This window comes from Lampris incognitus, chromosome 4 (assembly GCF_029633865.1).
Source record: "Lampris incognitus isolate fLamInc1 chromosome 4, fLamInc1.hap2, whole genome shotgun sequence".
NCBI lineage: Eukaryota > Metazoa > Chordata > Actinopteri > Lampriformes > Lampridae > Lampris > Lampris incognitus.
This window is the reverse complement of record NC_079214.1, coordinates 58,145,204-58,167,135: the sequence shown is the minus strand read 5'-3', so window position 1 is coordinate 58,167,135 and position 21,932 is coordinate 58,145,204. Positions and strand designations below refer to the sequence as shown.

Genomic DNA, 21,932 nt, shown 5'->3' with positions numbered 1-21,932 from the left:
CAATCTGCTAGCCAGGAGGTCCTGTAAAGTGCCAAACAGAATGACTCTGTCTTAGTAACTCAGATATTCAGCAGTGCTATTTCCTACAACTGTTTTCTTTTATGAATGAAACACTGGATGTTGAATCCAGTGTTTAAGTTTCTTTGTTTTTGTGTTGTTGATAAAGTTTACTCTTGAGGGGGTCAGTCGGTAGAATTCTGTATGAGTAAGGCTTAGTTCCTTTAAACCCATTTTGACAGAAAGAGCCAAAAGAGCAGAAAAAAGCACCCTTCCTGAAATGCATTATACATTTCTAAATCACAGAAGCTTATAAATCCTAACAATTAATTATGAATGAACTACTTCTCTTGAGCCTCTGATGGTACACTTGAACTCACACCTTGGCTGAAGATTCACTTCTCACACATGGCTGCACAGCAGGGGCGGCTCTTCCATGGTTACACGGGGGGGATACCCGCCCCTTTGTGATCTAATCTGTGTGTCCCCCCAATTTTCATTGATTCTTGGTGACGTCAATCATTGTGTGCTTCGACCACCAGAGAACATGCAAGCCTTCAAATTGCGACAACGTAAAGGTGGAGTCAGCAATTCTGAAGAAAAGATTGTTGATATTTGAACTCAACAGCCAAAAAAATACACCCCTCCCATCCCTGCATTTTCTATGGGTGCATACCCCCCCAAACAGATGTTCATATCTTAAAAACTATACATAACACAGCTTAGATATTATTTACATCATGATTGTCACAATAATGTATGTAGAAGTGGTGCAGGATATGTATGAGGGCAGTGTGACAGTGGTGAGGTGTGTGGTAGGAATGACAGATCGGTTCAAGGTGGAGGTGGGATTACATCAAGGTGTCTTTCTTGTTTGCAATGGTGATGGACTGGTTGATGGAGGAGATCAGGCAGGATTCTCCGTGGACTATGGTGTTCATGGATGACGTTGTGATTTGTAGTGAGAGTAGAGAGCAGGTTGAGGAGAGCCTGGAGAGGTGGAGGTATGCACTGGAGAGAAGAGGAATGAAAGTCAGTAGGAGCAAGACGGAATACCTATGTGTGAATGACAGGAAGGACAGCGGAATGGTGAGGATGCAAGGAGTAGAGGTGACGAAGGTGTATGAGTTTAAATACCAGGGGTTGACTGTCCAACGTAATGGGGAGTGCAGGAGAGAGGTGAAGAAGAGAGTGCGGGCAGGGTGAAGTGGGTGGAGAAGAGTGTCAGGGGTGATTTGCAACAGAAGGGTACCAGCAAGAGTTAAAGGGAAGGTTTACAAGATGGTTGTGAGACCAGCTATGTTATATGATTTGGAGACAGTGGCACTGACGAAAAGACAGGAGGCGGAGCTGGAGGTGGCAGAGTTGAAGATGCTAAGATTTTCACTGGGAGTGACGAAGAAGGACAGGATTAGGAACGAGTATATTAGCTCAGGTTGGACGGTTTGGAGACAAAGCAAGAGAGGCAAGACTGAAATGGTTTGGACATGTGTGGAGGAGAGATGCTGGGTATATTGGGAGAAGGGTGCTGAATATGGAGCTGCCAGGGAAAAAAGAAAAGAGGAAGACCAAAGAGGAGGTTTATGGATGCGATGAGAGAGGACATGCAGGTGGCTGGTGGGACAGAGGAAGATGCAGAGAACAGGAAGAAATGGAAACGGATGATCCGCTGTGGCGACCCCTAACAGGAGCAGCCGAAAGTAGTAGTAGTAGATGTGTCAAGGAAGTTGGTGAACATTTTGATGTATCATGTGTACGAATAGAGTGAGAATTGAGGACGTTACCGCAATTTAAAAACGGCAGAAACTTGAAAGATTTAGTGTTTAGCTAGTGTGTGCCATATATGGTCACATAACGTTAATCTATAGGACGTGCATCCTCCAAAGAGACGCTCATATTTCAGAAACAATAAACGTTAAGCCCAATATTTTTTCTTTGTGAGTGGCTTCCTACGTTTTGATGTGTACGCGTGTGCAAAATTGCATGCAGCGGTGAACTAGAAATCCTTGTGGCAAAAGCGCAGTTCTGTCTTCTGCACTCTAAATAACCATAGGAATTCTCTTGGCTGAAATTCCAAATTGTTTGCTACCCATTTACAGAGCCAGGGCTGTCTACGAACGCTGGATTTTTTTTCAGCGCACATACAGAACGGACGGCTAGCAGACCATGAGCAGATATTCGCTGAATTTGACAAAAAGTGCATTGGACTGGAATCACTGGCTGTATCTTTTTGTGTTGTTTCTGTATTATTTAACTGCATTGGCAATTAAATATATATATATATATATATATTACTGGGATATTCTGGGTTTGGTGTAGTAATATGAGCAGAGAGGGTGAAGGTTTTATTTTTATTTTACATTTGATTTACCTATTTTTTATATATTTATGTAGAAATATTTACTTATTTTCATAATGTGTATTAACCAATCATATTTGTCTTTGCTGATTGCAAATGACGTACCTACAGGGGAACGTCCTTTCAGTTACACACGCAACATGTGTGCATATAGCGAGTGAATTTGAAAATGTCACAAAAGAGAATTTCAGATTTTTTTTTTTCCAAAAACGCTACCAAAGCGAAACTTCCAAGGATGAGTGCTGATGATTTATTTTCAGCCACTTCGGTTTCCATCCCTGATACACTAGCAGCGGCCCCAGCAGCGACAGTGAGCTTAGCCCCATCCAGCCAACTAACGTTGGGCCTTCAGCTAAACCCGCGGCTGCAAACAAAGAACCAACTGATGAAGCGAGCACCACTGTCAGCGCACTTATGGAGCCTTTTCACCAACCGGATTTTAACTTTCCATCCAGGCCTTTTTGGATGGAAGGCTTTTCAAGATCATTTAACTCCGTTGCTTTCAATAGTGGAAATGGCTTCATTGTGTGTAAGAGACAGATAAAGCCTTGTGCTGCACATGTTGCTCTGCTGTACCAAAGAAACTAATTAATGAGGAGCGCATAAGAGCTGACGGCACATTTGTTGAAGGAGGTTTTTCAAATTGGCGAAAGGCTATGGAAAAATTTTACAGGGCATGAAAAAACAAGTTTCAGTCTTGAGGCTCTAAACACGATTTAAACAAGATATTTACTCCTGCCGCCATGCTTGTTTAATATTCAGTCTCCCTGGTTGTGATTTGTGACAAAAGTCTTGAAGGACAGCAGGGGGGTTTGCAGAGTGGGGCTGTATACTTATTGCTTTAAGTTTTAATGACTGTAACCTGTTTTGGTGGGTTTTATGGGTTGTTTTTTTTTTTAACCTGGCTTAGTGTGTGTCAGAGGTTGTTGTGTCTGTCACTTGTGTGGAACTGGGTTGTTGTAGTCTGGCACTCCGTCTGCACTCTCTCCCATGTGTAATTTCTGTGGTTGCTCTGATGTTTACAATATTTACGAAGTAGTTTAAGTTGGTTGTTTTTCTATTTCTGCTCCTTAAAACATTTACAGTTGCCTATTAATTCAGCAGTAGCAAGAGTTAAAGTTATTGAACTGATGCACATATTGTTAATGCAGTTTTTGGTAACTGAGTCAGAGACAATTTCTTTTGATTTGTACATTGCGCAAGCCTAGATCATGGGTATGCCAAGTTGGGTTTCACAATTCTTTTGGTGTGCACTGTGCAATTATATAATCGTTTTGGCTTTCTGCCTCATGTGAGGTTCTTTGTCTAAAATCATCCTGTCTGTTTAGATCAATGGGTTACACGCACAGCATATCGTGTATGCCGCTTACCTAGAGCACCCCCAACTAAAAATGCCTTCCAGCGTCCCTGATTGTACATAAGAGCCAGATGTTGATGAGAACATCATAAACAAGGGAACATGTCCATCAGAATTTTAATGTTTACTGTGCAAAATTAAAAAGGCATATGCACCTTCCTTATAAAGTGAAAGAGTTAATGTAGCCAACAAAACCACAAAGACAGAAATACACTGTGTAATTGTACAATTTAAGAAAAGTAATTGTTTCCACTTTGTAGTCTAAATGTTGAAAAGAGAGGTCGGTGGCTCAACCTTCATTTCTGTTGTCACTTTTGGGTGCCCCCCCTCAAGTTAACCATTGTTCCCCCCTGTGCCCCCCACCTGAAAATAATCTGGATCCACCCCTGCTGCACAGAGCCTTGCCTTGGCCAAACATCATAGATTCAGCCCTGACAGCAAGTATTAATACTTTTATGCTCCGCTTGGTACAATGATACCATTACGGGAATCTGACTCTTTTTTTTTTTGGTCTTGCTTTTAACTTTATTGCCTTGATTTGTTAACATTAACCCCATAAGATCATTAACCTGAGTCTATAACTAACACAGCTTTAGATGATATAGTGCATTTTTTAACCACAGACAAATATGAACATTTAGTTTCCAAAATTTTCAAAATCCTTTCTTTTACAAAAGAATATACGGTTGGTCCGACAGCGGTGAACTTAAATTTGATTGAAAAAAAAATTATGACTACAGTGAGTTACAAAAAAGACTACACCTTTGGCTCACATTTCTATGTTTCTCCAATTCGTTAAAAAGATGTGTTGTCGACCATCAAGGAAAATTATGCACTATTAGTTACTGTTCTGAAAATGCCATTTTTTTAATCCTTTTTTTAATGTTCATCATATCATGCTGTCTATTATCTATCCAGTTTACAGATCCGGTCCAATGAACTTAATTAAGTCAGACAAGTTTTGGTGTGGAATATTAATGTCAGGAGTGTCATGTTTTCAGTTTCAGAAGTACAATTTGATCTGTTGTATCTGCTTTAGCACCCTCTCTCTGAGCACAGCCAGTCCTCACAAGGTTGAGGAGGTGTGGCCTTGCGTTCTCAAGACTCTTTATTGATGGCTAGCAAGCTTGGCTACTTGCGTAAAGTTGCTAGGCAACTTTTTGAAAACAGACAAGGTTACAGACTGATGATGACAACGAACTGACTGTTCAATCAAATCGGGGTATTAGTTGATGCAATTTATTACCAAGGACTTAATTATGTTGACCACCAGGAGAACAGTTTCTCAAGGGGCTTTCTTTAGTCATAATTTCAAAGCAGCAGTTAAAACATTTTGGGTAACTTTACATTAACTAACCTTCGGTTGAAAAAATACAAGTTTGGGAAATGTGATTTTAACTGGGAGTGGATCTTTAAGTCAGGTTAAATAGAAAAAAAAGGTGACTTACATCATAGCCACTGTTGCGAATGCCTCTCCTTGGTCTCTCCCGCATCACAAGGAGGTCCATCTCTGTCCCTCCTGGGCTGGGGCTGTTCAGGCTCTGTCTGCTGCGATATGTCGGCTGCCCCACCTGGGAGTGTCTGCCGGGTAGAAAACAGCGCAGCACAGTGTCTCCATATTAGACTTGTCAGGGTGAAACATGTTCAATTAATTTAGAGCGGATATCCATGACCTTTCCCCCTTAATAAATAGATGTTTATCCATCTGGACCATGGATCCAGGTTACATAATACAAACTGGCATCTCTACCACATGTGGAGACACTCCCCAGTCTCCGTATACTGCTGAAATCTTTTGACTGGATCACACAAACACTGGTGCAAAGTAGTAGTAGTAGTAGTAGTTGTAGTAGTAGACATGAACACTGGTGCAGCGGCAAACATGTGCGTGTTGGAAACAACTCCAGCAGGAAGTAAGATTAAAACATGAAAAGTGATGTGGCAATACTGGACACACGATCAGTACAACTGATGAATGGTGTTACAACATAGTTATATGTAGTTTATAAGACATTAGGTTGCCTAGGTTAGCTTTGTTCTGAGGATGCCATTTTTATAAGGCTGGGAACTGTTTACTGCTTAGGTGACGGCATATGAGCGATGGTCGCTACACCTTGTTTGTAGTCGAACAAAATCAGCTGCAACAGGTATCTTTCTCTCTGCCGCCAACATAAAGCTATATCAGAACACCATTGGACACGGGCAAAATGTCGTCACGTTTCAAACAGAATAACTTACGGAGAAAAGTTACAGATTGCAGGTTTAAAAGTTTCACAGAAATAGAAACACAAATATTTTATGACATCATTTCCTACTTTAATCATCTTGCATTTTCTAATGTCCTGTTCTACTGGAAAATAAATATAACTATTAATGATAAAATTCAGTTTTTCAATTTTCCCTTTTTTAAAGAGGTCCCTAGTTCAACTTCTCTCAGTTGACCTTTTTCTGTTACCCATATCAAAAGACATACATTTACAGAGCCTATCAGATCAAATCATCAAAATATGAAACCCCGCCCACCCTGATCACCAACCCTTACTTATACTTGTTACTCAAAGGTCAGCTCATGAATGAGGACTAGACTGCTCCGTCACAGTTCTTGAGACGAATGAGAACAGTCATGGATAAAGCTTTAAAAATCCCCGCTATATTAGTCATTTACAAATTAAATCAAATGTGCTGTTTAATGTTTTATTAAGCCATTTTGAAAGTTTTAGGAAATGAAAAGTTAAACTGATGACTTTTAGTTTCATTGTGCCAGACATGTCCATTAAGTAAAGGTATTGAATATTTAATAAAAGGTGGATAGGACAGGATAGGATAGGATGGGATAGAATAAGACAGGGCAGGACAGGACAGGACAGGACAAGATAGAATAGGATAGGATGGCAAAGTATGCAGAGGAAGAGGTTGGCAAAGAAGAAGCGGGAAAGTCAGAGAGATGAAGAAAGTAGACAGGAGTTACAAGGAGATGCAGCACAAAACAAAGAGAGAGGTTGCAAAGGCAAATGCGTATGATGAGTTGTATGACAGGTTAGATAGACACTAAGGAAGGAGAAAAGGACTTGTACTGATTGGCTAGACGGAGGGACCGAGCTGGGAAGGATGTGCAGCAGGTTAGGGCGATCAAGGATAGAGATGGAAATGTGCTGACAAGTGAGGCGAGTGTGTTGAGAAGGTGGAAGGAGTACTTTGAGGGGCTGATGAATGGAGAAAATGAGAGAGAGAGAAGGTTGGATAATGTGGGGATAGTGAAGTGGGTGGATTAGCAAGGAAGAAGTGAGGGGAGCTATGAAGAGGATGAAGAGTGGAAAGGCAGTTGGTCCAAATGACATACCTGTGGAGGCATGGAGGTGTTTAGGAGAGATGGCAGTGGAGTTTTTAACTAGCTTGTTTAACACAATCTTGGAAAGTGAGAGGATGCCTGAGGAGTCGAGAAGAAGCATACTGGTACCGATTTTCAAGAACAAGGGCGATGTGCAGACCTGTAGCAACTACAGAGGTATAAAGTTGATCAGCCACAGCATGAAGATATGGGAAAGAGTAGTGGAAGCTAGGTTAAGAGGAGAGGTGATGATTAGCGAGCAGCAGTATGGTTTCATGCCAGGAAACTGCGTTACATATGCGATGTTTGCTTTCAGACTGTTGATGGAGAACTATAGAGAAGGCCAGAAGGAGTTACAGTGTGTCTTTGTGGATTTAGAGAAAGCATACGACAGGGTGCCGAGAAAGGAGGTTGCATGAGGAAGTCAGGAGTGGCAGAGAAGTATGTAAGAGTGGTGTAGGATATGTATGAGGGCAGTGTGACAGTGGTGAGGAGTGCGGAAGGAGTGATGGATGGGTTCAAGGTGGATGTGGGGTTACATCAAGGGTCGGCTCTGAGCCCTTTCCTGTTTGCAATGGTGATAGACAGGTTGACGGACGAGATCAGGCAGGAGTCTCCACAGCATGAAGATATGGGAAAGAGTAAGAGGAGAGGTGACGATTAGCGAGTAGCAGTGTGGTTTCATGCCACGAAAGAGCACCACAGATGCGATGTTTGCTTTGAGAATGTTGATGGAGAACTATAGAGAAGGCCAGAAGGAGTTACAGTGTGTCTTTGTGGATTTAGAGAAAGCATACGACAGGGTGCCGAGAGAGGAGGTGTGGTATCGTATGAGGAAGTTGGAAGTTGCAGAGAAGTATGTAGGAGTGGTGCAGTATATGTATGAGGGAAGTGTGACAGTGGTGAGGTGTGCGGTTGGAATGACAGATGGGTTCAAGGTGGAGGTTGGATTACATCAAGGATCGGTTCTGAGCCCTTTCTTGTTTGCAATGGTGATGGACAGGTTGACGGACGAGATCGGGCAGGAGTCTCCGTGGACTATGATGTTTGCGGATGACATTGTGATCTGTAGCGAGAGTAGGGAGCAGGTTGAGGAGAGCCTGGAGAGGGGGAGGTGGAGGTATGCACTGGAGAGAAGAGGAATGAAAGTGGGAAGGAGCAAGATGGAATACCTATGCGTGAATGAGAGGGAGGACAGTGGAATGGTGAGGATGCACGGAGTAGAGGTGACGAAGGCATATGAGTTTAAATACTTGGGGTCAACTGTCCAACGTAATGGAGAATGCAGAACAGAGGTGAAGAAGAGCGTGCAGGCAGGGTGGAGTGGGTAGAGAAGAGTGTCAGGAGTAATTTGCAACAGAAGGGTACCAGCAAGAGTTAAAGGGAAGGTTTACAAGATGGTTGTGAGACCATTTATGTTATATGGTTTGGAGACAGTGGCACTGACGAAAAGACAGGAGGCGGAGCTGGAGGTGGCAGAGTTGAAGATGCTAAGATTTTCATTGGGAATGACGAAGAAGGACAGGATTAGGAACGAGTGTATTAGAGGGACAGCTCAGGTTGGACAGTCTCGAGACAAAGCAAGAGACGCAAGATTGAGATGGCTTGGACATGTGTGGAGAAGAGATACTGAATATGGAGCTGCCAGGGAAGAGGAAAAGAGCAAGGCCAAAGAGGAGGTTTATGGATGTGTTGAGAGAGGACATGCAGGTGGCTGGTGTGACAAGAGGAAGATGCAGAGGACAGGAAGAAATGGAAAAGGACGATCTGCCGTGGTGACCCCTAACGGGAGCAGCCAAAAGTAGTAGTAGTAGTAGGATAGGATGGGATAGAATAAGACAGGATAGGACAGGACAAGACAGGACAGGACAGCACAGGACAGGACAGGATAAGATATGATAGAATGAGACAGGATAGGATAGGACAGGACAGGATAAAACAGAATAACTTATTTCATCATAAAGTTAGGAGCATTCGGTCAGACTACTTGTCATTCATTATAAGCATATTTTTATTGTTATCCTCTTCCTCAGGTATATTTTCATTGAACTATCCTCTTGGATAGCTAGCAACAGTAAATCTCTGCAAAGTCACCGCTTGCCTCTGCATCTGAAACCCATTCTCAAACATTTCTAAATACTTCGTCAAGTGCGACTGGACAATTCCAATATTAAGGACATAGTATTAACAAATCTTGAAAATAAGGACGTTCTTAAGAAGGTATACAGTAATGAAAATTAAATACTGATACAGTAACTAGTACAAAAAAATAAAGCATATTCAGGTAAGAGAACCAGACACCCATCAGTTACCAGTTTGTAAACTTGCTGTTGTTTCAGAAGTTGGAGTGTACTCTTTCTGTATCAGATCAGATTCAAAACAAACAAGCTAACAAACAAGCACATTTGTACAGTTACATTACCACCCCAATCTCCCTTACCAGAGGCGGAAATATGGAAATAAGCACTTTGCCCAACCCTTCAGTTACACAAGCAAACATTGAAATGGTGCTCTCCACTTTGAGCAGAGGCACCAGGCGTAAATGTTAATCTGCTGTGGAACACACTGTTTGCGCGCTTGGCCCGAATCTGTATGAACTGAGACTCTGTCCATCTTTATCTGCATTTGTAGAGCATAAGCAGCACAGAATCACCCCCGTGGACTGTCTAGCTCTGAGCCAACTACAGCCAAGCCTCTTATGTCCATTATGGAGGCTCGGGATAAGAATCAAACTAATCAGACAGGCTTGATGGGTCTCTCCTCTGGATGCTAAGACAGAATAATGACAACATTACAGTGGGTGGTTTTACTCCTACATAAGCGTGTTAGGCAAGCCGGGGCAAAGAACTGGACACAGATAGAAAGACCAATCATGCAAATACGAGGCGATATAAGATATCCCTTCATTTCTGAAAGAAGCGGAAACAATAGCGTTACTGATATCCTTAAAGCAGCACCAGGTAACTTTTTTGCTTTGACGTATCATCATTAAATTCATTTTGGTCACATAGTGTGATGGCTTATGGGAGAATGACGCAATCGCCGTTCACATCAGTCTCCTACAAGACTTTGGCTATGCATTTTGACTACCATTAGGCATGAAACTTCTCCAGAAATATAGAGATTGCTTTAGGGCACACATATAAAAGCACAGCAATTCTGCTTTACCTTACCTGTGACCACAGCTCCTCTTCTCCTGCCATAGTCTTTTAAGCTACTGCTTGTAAATAAATGCACATCTTGTAGTTATGCTATGGAGGGGAAAAAACGGCCTTGGATGTCTTTGCAACAGTGGTGTAAAAGGTGATGCCGAAATCCGGTGCGTCTGGGTAGCATAGTGGTCTATTCCATTGCATACCAACACAGTGATCGCTGGTTCGAATCCCCCTGTTACCTCCGGCTTGGTCGTGTATCCCCACAGACACAATTGGCCATGTCTGCGGGTGGGACACCGGATGTGGGTGTGTGTCCTGGTCACTGCACTAGTGCCTCCTCTGGTTGGTTGGGGAGCCTGTAACTGGGGGGAATAGCATGATCCTCCCACGTGCTTCGTCCCCCTGGCAAAACTCCTCACTGTCAGGTGAAAGGAAGCAGCTGGCGACTCCACATGTATCGGAGGAGGCATGTGGTAGTCTGCAGCCCTCCCCGGATCAGCAGAGGTGGGGGGAGCAGCAACCAGGATGGCTCGGAAAATAGGGTAATTGACCAAGTACAATTGAGGAGACAAAACCCCCCCCCCAAAAAAGGTGATGCCAAAATCCAAAAAGTTACCTGTACTATTTTAATCATTGCTTTTCCTTTCTGTTCAAACTAAACACGACCTAGACTGCTTTCCCACCCGCCCTTCACTTTATTTTTTATAATCTTTATTACCAATCAGTCATACAGTCAGTATATCTTCCTCGACTGACTGAGCACTTAGTGAAGTGTTACACCCATCATGCAACCCATCATGCAACTCAAAGTGTTGTTAAGAATAATAAAAGAAAAGTAATGGCTGATGAAATAAATCATACCTTAATCTCATATGAGCTATGAGAAATGATTTAAGTCCATCCAAACCGCTTATCCTGCTCTCAGGGTCGCGGGCACGCTGGAGCCTATCCCAGCAGTTATCGAGCAGCAGGCGGGGAGACACCCTGGACAGGCCGCCAGGCCATCACAGGACCGACACACACACACACATTCATACCTAGGGACAATTTAGTACGGCCGATTCACCTGACCTACATGTCTTTGAACTGTGGGAGGAAACCGCAGCACCCGGAGGAAACCCACAGATACGGGGAGAACATGCAAATGCCACACAGAGGATGACCCGGGATGACCCACCAAGGTTGAACTACACCAGGACTCGAACCCAGGACCTTCTTTCTGTGAGGTGACCGCACTAACCACTGCGCCACCCAGATTTAAGTCTGGCCTACAAAAAAATCAATAAATAAATGGATAAGTGTACACCTGTATGTGCATATGCATACATACACTTACATTCAAGCATAAGCCCACATACACATCTGTAGATACCAGCACACAAACTAGAAGAGTGCACTCAGCATATCTCCCCTTCTCTCATGATCGGATTTGGCAAAAAAAACAAAAACAAAAAAACACCCCTTTTTTCACCTACCAGAGAAGGGAAAATATTGGAGGCACGGCATACCATAATTGAGTTAGCACTCAATTTGTGGTATAAAAAAGGTTTTTCAAAGGGTTTGAATCACTGCAACTACGAGACATCCTTGAACATACAGTCATAACTGTGCACAAAAATTATTTGGCTGACAGGCCCAGTAGTATGCCAGATTAGAAGCGCACAGATACAAGCACACACGGACAGAAAAACCAATGTTTTTCCTGCCGTTATAAGATTTTTGCACAGTGCCCAAGTCGATTGAATGGAAAATATGGAGAATAAAAGTTTTTAATATACAGCGCTCTTCTTCTTCTGGCTGCTCCCATTAGGGGTCGCCACAGTGGATCATCCGTTTCCATCGCTTCCTGTCCTCTGCATCTTCCTCTGCCCAGTACCTGCATGTCCTCCCTCACCACATCCATAAACCTCCTCTTTGGCCTTCCTCTTTCCCTCTTGCCTAGCAGCTCCATCTTCAGCATCCTTCTCCCAATATACCCAGCATCTCTCCTCTGCACATACCCAAACCATCATAAACTTGCCTCTCTTGCTTTATCGCCAAACCAACCAACCTGAGCTGTCCCTCGAATATACTCTTTCCTAATCCATCGTCATCACGCCCAACAAAAACCTTAGCATCTTAAACTCTGCCACCTCCAGCTCCACCTCCTGTCTTTTTGTCAGTCCCACTGTTTCCAAACCATAGCTGGTTTGACTACCACCTTGCAAACCTTCCCTTTCACTCTTGCTGGTACTCTTCTTTTGCAAATCACTCCTGACACTCTTCTCCACCCACTCCACCCTGTTTGCACTCTCGTCTTCCCCTCTCTTCTGCATGCCCCGTTACTTTGAACGGTTAACCCCAAGTATTTAAACTCATCCACCTTCACCACCTCTATTCTTTGCATTCTCGCCATTCCACTGTCCTCCCTCTCATTCATATGCATAGGTATTCTGTCTTGCTCCTACTGACTTTCATTCCTCTTCTCTCTAGTGCATACCTCCACCTCTCCAGGCTCTTCTCAACTTGCTCCCTACTCTCACTACGAATCAGAATGTCATCCACGAAAACCATAGTCCACGGAGACTCCTGCCTGATCTCGTCCGTCAACCTGTCTATCACCATTGCAAACAGGAAAGGGCTCAGAGCCGACCCTTGATGTAACCCCACATCCACCTTGAACCCATCCATCACTCCTTCCGCACTCCTCACCACTGTCACACTGCCCTCATACATATCCTACACCACTCTTACATACTTCTCTGCCACTCCTGACTTCCTCATGCAACCTCCTTCCTCGGCACCCTGTCATATGCTTTCTCTAAATTCACAAAGACAAAAAGTAACTCCTTCTGGCCTTCTCTATAGTTCTCCATCAACAGTCTGAAAGCAAACATCGCATATGTAACGCAGTTTCCTGGCATGAAACCATACTGCTGCTCGCTAATCATCACCTCTCCTCTTAACCTAGCTTCCACTACTCTTTCCCATATCTTCATGCTGTGGCTGGTCAACTTTATACCTCTGTAGTTACTACAGCTCTGCACATCACCTTTATTCTTGAAAATCGGTATCAGTATACTTCTTCTCCGCTCCTCAGGCATCCTCTTACTTTCCAAGATTGCGTTAAACAAGCTAGTTAAAAACTCCACTGCCATCTCTCCTAAACAGCCCCATGCTTTCATAGATATGTCATCCGGACCAACCGCCTTTACCATTCTTCATCCTCTTCATAGCTGCCCTCACTTCATCCTTGCTAATCCACCGCACTGCCTGAATCACTATCCCCACGTCATCCAACCTTCTCTGTCTCTCACGTTCTTCATTCATCAGCGCCACAAAGTACTCCTTCCAGCTTCTCAACACACTCTCCTCGCTTGTCAGCACATTTCCATCTCTATTCTTCATCACCCTAACCTACTGCACATCCTTCCCTGCTCGGTCCCTCTGTCTAGCCAATCGGTACAAGTCCTTTTCTCCTTCCTTAGTGTTCAACTCACCATACCCCTAAGGCGCTCAGCTCTCTCCTGTCACACATTGTGCCTCACAAAGCGGTGAGGGCTCTGTCTGTAATGGGCCTACTGGGCATGATGTCAGCCAGCCATGTAGCGGTCCTGCAGGGTCTTCTTCCCATGAGGAAAATCCAGAGATGATTTGCCATCTCCGCAGCAACCCGTTGCATCACACGGGATGCATGGTGACTACCCCCCCTCCCGCCCCCCCGCAGCCGGACCTGACATATTGGAAAAACACTCGTGTTTTGTCAGCAGGGGCTCCCCCTGGGAGAGTTACGTCAAACATATCAGTGTACACAGACACGTCTTTTTTCGAATGGGGAAGAATGTGTCAGTTTCTCGTGGTGGGAGGAAAGTCGCCAGAGCCCCGATCGCTCCACATAGCTTGGGGCTGTCCACAGTGTTGAAAGTGCCGAAACATTTATTCCACAGTTGAAAGACAAGCATATGGTGGTGAGGACAAACAATAAGACAACAGCGGCTCAAATAAATTGCCAGGGCCTGTGTTTGCTCAGCTCGGCTGCTGGAAATGGCAAGAATCCTCCTGCCGTGATGCCACACGATTCTGCGCTCCATCAGGGCAGTCTATATCCCGCCCAGGCAGAGAGAACTGAGCCACGGATCTGGTGTTATGTGGAGGTCCCTCCCAAAATGGGTGGAGGCTGAATTCAACAATTGTTCAAGTGTTGTGGGACAGGTTCGGGAGAGCAGAGGTGGATCTGTTCGCCTTACGAGGAAATGCACAGAGCGGGATATGGTTCTCCATGAGCGCAGGGGACACTCCTCCACTGGGAGTGGATGCCTTCTCTCATCGACCATAGCTCAGAGCTCTCTTTTACGCTTTTCCTCCATGTGGTGGTGGGGTTTAGCCTCAGCTGAAGGCTGGGGGGGGGCGATAGTGAGGCTGATTGGCGATCAGCCGTAGGTGTGCCAACTAATAAACTGTTCTTTATATTCTGCAGTGAAGCTGGGTCCTGGGCTGACACTGACTGACACTGACACAGACACAGGTGAGCCACAACACCGGAGTGGCACTGAGAGGAAGAGAGGGCGAGCCAGAGAATCAGTCGCCGATCTACAACACTGAGAGAGTGAGGCTGCAAACGGCTACAGCACCAGAGTGTGCCGGCCTTACAAAGAGTGCACATACGAAGACGACCCCAAGAGACATTGTAAATAAAAATGCATGTGTTAAATCACTTAACCTGTGTCCATCCCTCCATCCTGAATCCGCTCCATTGGCAAGTCTCTTGCCACAGTGGTGGCCTGTACAGGTAGAATGGAGCATCAGGAGTCTTCGCTGGGGCAAGCCCTCTACTGTTTCGCCAAAATGCAGCAGCAGCAGCAGACACAAGTCCTGCAGGGGCTGGCCACCCAGCAGGCAGTAGACAGGGCTTTCTGTTGAGAGAGCTGCTGCGCTCCCCTCCGGCTGTCCGCAAGGGTGATCTGGACGCCTTCCTGTCTCCTTGGCCCCAGATCACCCCACCTATGGTGACATCCGTCGACGACCCTGAAGTTTATCTAGCCATCCCCGAGAGCATAGCATCGGAATGTGGGTGGCCAGATGACGAAGCGCACAGCCTACTGGCATCCTCCCAGGGGAACTACTATTCTATCTGGTGGACCGTCCTGGACCAGGTGGGGCTCAAGCTAGAGGGACATGAGTGCCAGTTAAAGACCTTCGGCCTGGAGGGCACTGACAGACGTCCCTTCATTTTAGCATGGCAGCTCCACAATGCAGTGAAACAGTTACTGCAACCGGGCCCAGACAACAGCGATGATGTCCTCCAGCTAGTGGCACTGGAGCAGTTCATCGCCTGCCTGCCCCCTGCAACTGGCAGCTGGGTCCAGCGCCACCGTCTGGATGACCTGGGGAGGGCCGTAATCCTTGCGAAGGACCGCCTCACCCTTTGAGTCAATCTTATTTGTATATATTTATTTGTATCACAAATTACAAATTTACCTCAGTGGGCTTTACAGCAATACAACATCCTGTCGTTAGACCCTCGCATCGGATAAGGGACAACTCCCTAAAAAAAACCTTTAACAGGGAGAAAAAATAGGAACAAACCTCAGGAAGATCAACAGAGGAGAGCCCTCTCTCCCAAGGTGGAAAGACATGCAATGAATGTTGTGTGTACACAATTTACAGAACATAACATTGAAAGAGGATAACAGAATTATAATGGAATTATAAGTTATATGAAGAATATAATAAGGAGGATGCCAAGCATCGTCCAGATGCCACCGGAACAACCTAGGACCTGCGCAATGCCCTGTCCTTCCAGTCTGGGACTGCCAACCAGCACCGGCGGGCCACCCAATCCCAGCCCCGCAGAGGAGACCGGCCTGGGATTCACCCACCCACACACTCCTACACACCTCCAGGTAGCGGCCAATAACCCCCACACCACGTTCCCGCTCTTACCCCTCCCTCTTCCCTTCGCCACAGGGCCCAGATTCAGCCTCAGCTCTCCCAGAACCACAGGGGGCGCCTCTAATATTAGGCCAGGAGTGCTGGTGATGCGGGAGGCCGGGCCACTGGCAGAGAGTCCGTTAATGGGGGTGGACCAGGTCGTCCGGGTTCTTGGCCCACCAGCCCCCTTGCCCGGTCTGGAACTGGCAGTACATATGCAAGGGGGTATATATCAGGTATTGGTGGACACAGGCTGCATGCAGATGATATTCCATCAAAACCTGGTTTGGCCTAAGGCATTGGTAGAGGCGTCATCGGTGCAAATTCGATGTGTGCATGGAGATATTCACAAGTATTCGCTGGTATCAATATAACCCATCACAACCCATAATGGCTCAATTTTACTGGCTGGGCATTCACGGCGACTTGTGGCAGTGGTGTGTGTCTTGCCGGGAATGTCAATTGGTAAACCTGCTGGCCACCCAAAAAGTATGATTGTGCCCATTACCATTAATTCAGATCTTGTTTGAGCATATTGTCATAGCTCTCGTTGAGCCATTACATTGGAGTGCATGCGGATATTGCTTTGTAAATCATAGTGGATTACGCAGCGCACTATCCTGAAGCGGTGCCGCTGCGCAACATCTCAGCTAAAAGCATTGCGCAGGCATTGTTTCATGTAATCTCCCGTGTCAGAATTCCGAAAGAGATTTTGATGGACTAAGGGACCTCGGTTATGTCACTAACACTTCACGAACTCCACGAATTATTGGACAGAAAATCAATCCGCATGAGCGTGTATCACCCCCAAACAGATTCGGAAGTTCATGCATGAGGACAGCCGCAATTAGGATAATTGGTTAAATCCTCTGTTATTTGTAGTGTGGGCAGTGCCTCAGGCCACCATGGGGTTTTCGCCCTTTCAATTGTTGTTTTGCAGAACGCCGAGAAGTATGTTGGACCTGATTAAAGAAAGCTGGGAAGGTGGTCCAAGCACCATTAAAAATGTATGGAGTTTTGCTCTCAGGCTCAGGATGTACTGGGGTAATAGAGAAGTCTAGCAGTAACTAGTGTAGTCACTGCTAGACTATACAGTTCTGTGAATGACTTGTCGAAGTTTGACGCATATCCCATGCCACAGGTCAACGAACACCTGGGTCGGCTCGGATCACTTTTTTATGACACTGGATTTAGCCAAAGGCTAATCATACTGTAATACTCTACTCATAATAATACTATATATATATACTATATAGTCAAATCCAAGGGGGAGAGAGTGGTGATTGGAGCGGACTTCAACGAGCATGTTGGTGAAGGAAACCGGTGATGAGGAGGTGATGGGCAGGTATGGTGTCAAGAAGAGAAATGTGGAAGGACAGATGGTGGTGGATTCTGCAAAAAGGATGAAAATAGCTGTGGTGAATACAAACCCCAATTCCAATGCAGTTGGGACGTTGTGTAAAACGTAAGTAAAAACAGAATACAATGAATTGCAAATCCTTTTCCACCCATATTCAATTGAATACACTACAAAGACAAGATATTTAATGTTCAAACTGATAAAACTTTATTGTTTTGTTTTTTTTGCAAATATTCACTCATTTTGAATTTGATGCCTGCAACACGTTCCAAAAAAGCTGGGACAGGGGCATGTTTACCACTGTGTTACATCGCCTTTCCTTTTAACAACACTCAATAAGCGTTTGGGAACTGAGGACACTAATTGTTGAAGCTTTGTAGGTGGAATTCTTTCCCATTCTTGCTTGATGTACGACTTCAGTTGCTCAACAGTCCCAGGTCTCCGTTGTCGTATTTTGCACTTCATAATGTGCCACACATTTTCAATGGGGGACAGGTCTGGACTGCAGGCAGGCCAGTCTAGTACCCGCACTCTTTTACTACGAAGCCATGCTGTTGAAACACGTGCAGAATGTGGCTTGGCATTGTCTTGCTGAAATAAGCAGGGACGTCCCTGAAAAAGACATCGCTTGGATGGCAGCATGTGTTGCTCCAAAACCTGTATGTACCTTCCAGCATTAATGGTGCCTTCCCAGATGTGCAAGTTACCCATGATGCCATGGGCACTAACACACCTCCATACCGACACAGATGCTGGCTTTTGAACTTTGCGCTGATAACAATCTGGATGGTCCTTTTCCTCTTTAGCCCGGAGGACACGACGTCCATGATTTCCAAAAACAATTTGAAATGTGGACTCGTCAGACCACAGCACACTTGCGTCAGTCCATCTCAGATGAGCTCGGGCCCAGAGAAGCCGGCGGCGTTTCTAGGTGTTGTTGATATATGGCTTTCGCTTTGCATGGTAGTTTTAACTTGCACTTGTAGATGTAGCAACAAACTGTGTTAACTGACAATGGTTTTCCCAAATGTTGCTGAGCCTACGTGGTAATATCCTTTACAGATTGATGTCGGTTTTTAATGCAGTACCGCCTAAGGGATCGAAGGTCACAGGCATTCAATGTTGGCTTTCGGCCTTGCCGCTTACATGCAGAGATTTCTCCGGATTCTCTGAATATTTTGATGATATTTTGGACTGTATCCACAATCCCTAAATTCCTTGCAATTGTACATTGAGAAACGTTGTTCTTAAACTGTTGGACTATTTGCTCACGCACTTGTTCACAAAGTGGTGAACCTCGCCCCATCCTTGCTTGTGAACGACTGAGCCTTTCGGGGATGCTCGTTTTATACCCAGTCATGACACTCCCCTGTTTCCAATTAACCTGTTCACCTGTGGAATGTTCCAAACAGGTGTTTTTTGAGCATTACTCAACTTTCCCGGTCTTTGGTTGCCCCTGTCCCAGCTTCTTTGGAATGTGTTGTAGGCATCAAATTCAAAATGAGTGAATATTTGCAAAAAACAATAAAGTTTATCAGTTTGAACATTAAATAGCTTGTCTTTGTAGTGTATTCAATTGAATATAGGTCGAAAAGCATTTGCAAATCATTGTATTCTGTTTTTATTCACGTTTTACACAACGTCCCAACTTCATTGGAATTGAGGTTTGTACATATTTCAAGAAGAGGGGGGAACACAGGGTGACATATAAGAGTGCAGGAAAGTGCACACAGGTGGACTATATCTTATGTAGAAGGCGCGATCTGAAAGGGATTGGAGACTGCAAGGTGGTGACAGGGGAGAATGTAGCTAAGCAGCATCGGATGGTGGTATGTAGGATGACTTTTGAGACCAAGAAGAGGAAGAGAGTGAAGGCAGAGCCAAGGATCAAATGGCGGAAGTTGAAGAAGGAAGACTGTTGTGTGGAGTTCAGGGAGGAGTTAAAACAGGCACTGGGTGGTAGTCAAGAGTTACCAGATGGCTGGGTAACCACTGCAGAAATAGTGAGGGAGGCAGCTAGGAAGGTACTTGGTGTGTCATCCGGACAGAGGAAGGAAGACAATGAGACTTGGTGGTGGAACAAGGAAATACAGCAAAGTATACAGAGGAAGAGGTTGGCAAAGAAGAAGTGGGATAGGCAGAGAGATGAAGAAAGTAGACAGGGGTACAAGGAGATGCAGCGTAAAGTGAAGAGAGAGGTGGCAAAGGCAAAAGAAAAGGCATATGGTGAGCTGTATAACAGGTTAGACACTAAGGAAGGAGAAAAGGACTTGTACCGACTGGCTAAAAAGAGGGACCAAGCTGGGAAGGATGTGCAGCAGGTAAGGGCGATCAAGGATAGAGATGGAAATGTAATGACAAGTGAGAAGAGTGTGTTGAGAAGGTGGAGAAGGGGCTGATGAATGAAGAAAATGAGTGAGAGAAGGGTGGATAATGTGGGGATAGTGAATCAGGAAGTGCAGTGGTTTAGCAAGGAGGAAGTGGGGGCAGCTATGAAGAGGATTAAGATGGAAAGGCAGTTGGTCCAGATGAAATACCTGTGGAGGCATGGAGATTTTTAGGGGAGGTGGCAGTGGAGTTTTTAACTAGGTTGTTTAACACAATCTTGCAAAGTGAGCTGATGCCTGAGGAATGGAGAAGAAGTATACTGGTACTGATTGTCAAGTACGAGGGCGATGTGCAGAACTGTAGCAACTACAGAGGTATAAAGTGGATCAGCCACAGCATGAAGGTATGGGAAAAAGTAATAGAAGCTAAGTTAAGAGAAGAGATGACGATTAGCGAGCAGCAGAATGGTTTCATGTCACGAAAGAGCACTACAGATGTGATGTTTGCTTTGAGAATGTTGATTAAGAAGTATAGAGAAGGCCAGAAGGAGTTACATTGTGTCTTTGTAGATTATAGAAAGCATACGACAGGGTGCCGAGAGAGCAGGTGTGGTATTGTATGAGGAAGTCAGGAGTTGCAGAGAAGTATGTAGGAGTGGTGCAGTATATGTATGAGGGAAGTGTGACAGTGGTGAGGTGTGCGGTTGGAAAGACAGATGGGTTCATGGTGGAGGTGGGATTACATCAAGGATCGGCTCTGAGCCCTTTCTTGTTTGCAATGGTGACGGACAGGTTGACGGACGAGATCAAGCAGGTGCCTCCTTGTGATCTGTAGCGAGAGTAGGTTGCAGGTGGAGGAGAGCCTGGAGAGGTGGGGGTATGCACTGGAGAGAAGAGGAATGAAAGTCAGTAGGAGCAAGACAGAATATTTATGCGTGAATGAGAGGGAGGACAGTGGAATGGTGAGGATACAAGGAGTAAGGGGACGAAGGCATACGAGTTGAAATACTTTGGGTCAACTGTGCAAAGTAACGGGCAGTGCAGAAGAGAGGTGAAGAAGAGAGTGCAGGTAAGGTGGAGTGGGTAGAGAAGATTGTCAGCAGTGATTTGTGACAGAAGGTACCAGCAAAAGTTAGAGGGAAGGTTTACAAAATGGTTGTGAGACCAGCTATGTTATATGGTTTGGAGACAGTGGCACTGATGAAAAGACAGGAGGCAGAGCTGGAGGTGGCAGAGTTGAAAGATGCTAAGATTTTCACTGGGAATGACAAAGAAAGACAGGATTAGAGAGGGACAGCTCAGGTTGGACGGTTTGGAGACAAAGCAAGCGAGGCAAGATTGAGATGGCTTGGACATGTGTGGAGGAGAGTTGTTGGGTATATTGGGAGAAGGATGCTGAATATGGAGCTGCTATGGAAGAGGAAAAGAGGAAGGCCAAAGAGGTTTATTAATGTGGTGAGAGAGGACATGCAGGTGGCTGGTGTGACAGAGGAAGATGCAGAGGACAGGAAGAAATGGAAACAGATGATCCGCTGCGGTGACCCCTAACGGGAGGGGCCGAAAGTAGTAGCAGTAGTAGTAGATTTAACCAAAAGCTATTGGCAGATTCCTTTGTCTCCAGAGTCTAAGGAAAAAACAGCTTTCTCTATGCCGGACGGCTTGTACCAGTTCGTGACACTTCCGTTCGGGCTGTTCGGAGCTCCAGCCATATTTCTCCACCTCATGGACTGGATGCTGAGGCCACACGCTGCCTATGCTGCAACCTACTTGAAAGACGTGATCATCCACAGTAGCAGCTGGGACCAGCATATGGAGGAGTTGATGGTGGTGCTCTGAGGTAGGCCGGGTTCACAGCCAACCTGAAGAAGTGGACGGTTGAGTGGCGGGAGGTACAGTATCTGGGGTATCACTTAGGCAACAGGCTGGTGCACCCCCGGATAGAGAAAACTGCAGCAATTGCAGCCAGCTCAAGGTCTAAGACAAAAAAAACTGGTGACGGCATTCCTGAGACTGGCCTGCTATTATAGACAGTTCGTCCCCCACCTTTGCGGAGCTGACCAGTCCCCTAACCAAGCTCACCCAAAAGGCTTCCTCAAATCTGGTCCAGTGGACGGAGCAGTGCCAGGTGGCGTTCGAGAG

At 45.3% G+C, this 21,932-nt stretch overlaps 1 protein-coding gene across 1 annotated transcript in view; it reads right to left on the bottom strand.

Moving 5' to 3' along the window:
- kiaa1549lb (KIAA1549-like b) overlaps positions 1-21,932 on the bottom strand; it is a 111,781-nt gene that overhangs the window by 10,880 nt on the left and 78,969 nt on the right. Inside the window, exon 18 of the mRNA XM_056279384.1 lies at positions 5,162-5,294. Within this exon, the coding sequence (XP_056135359.1) occupies positions 5,162-5,294 (133 nt within the window). The remainder of the gene's footprint in view (positions 1-5,161; positions 5,295-21,932) is intronic.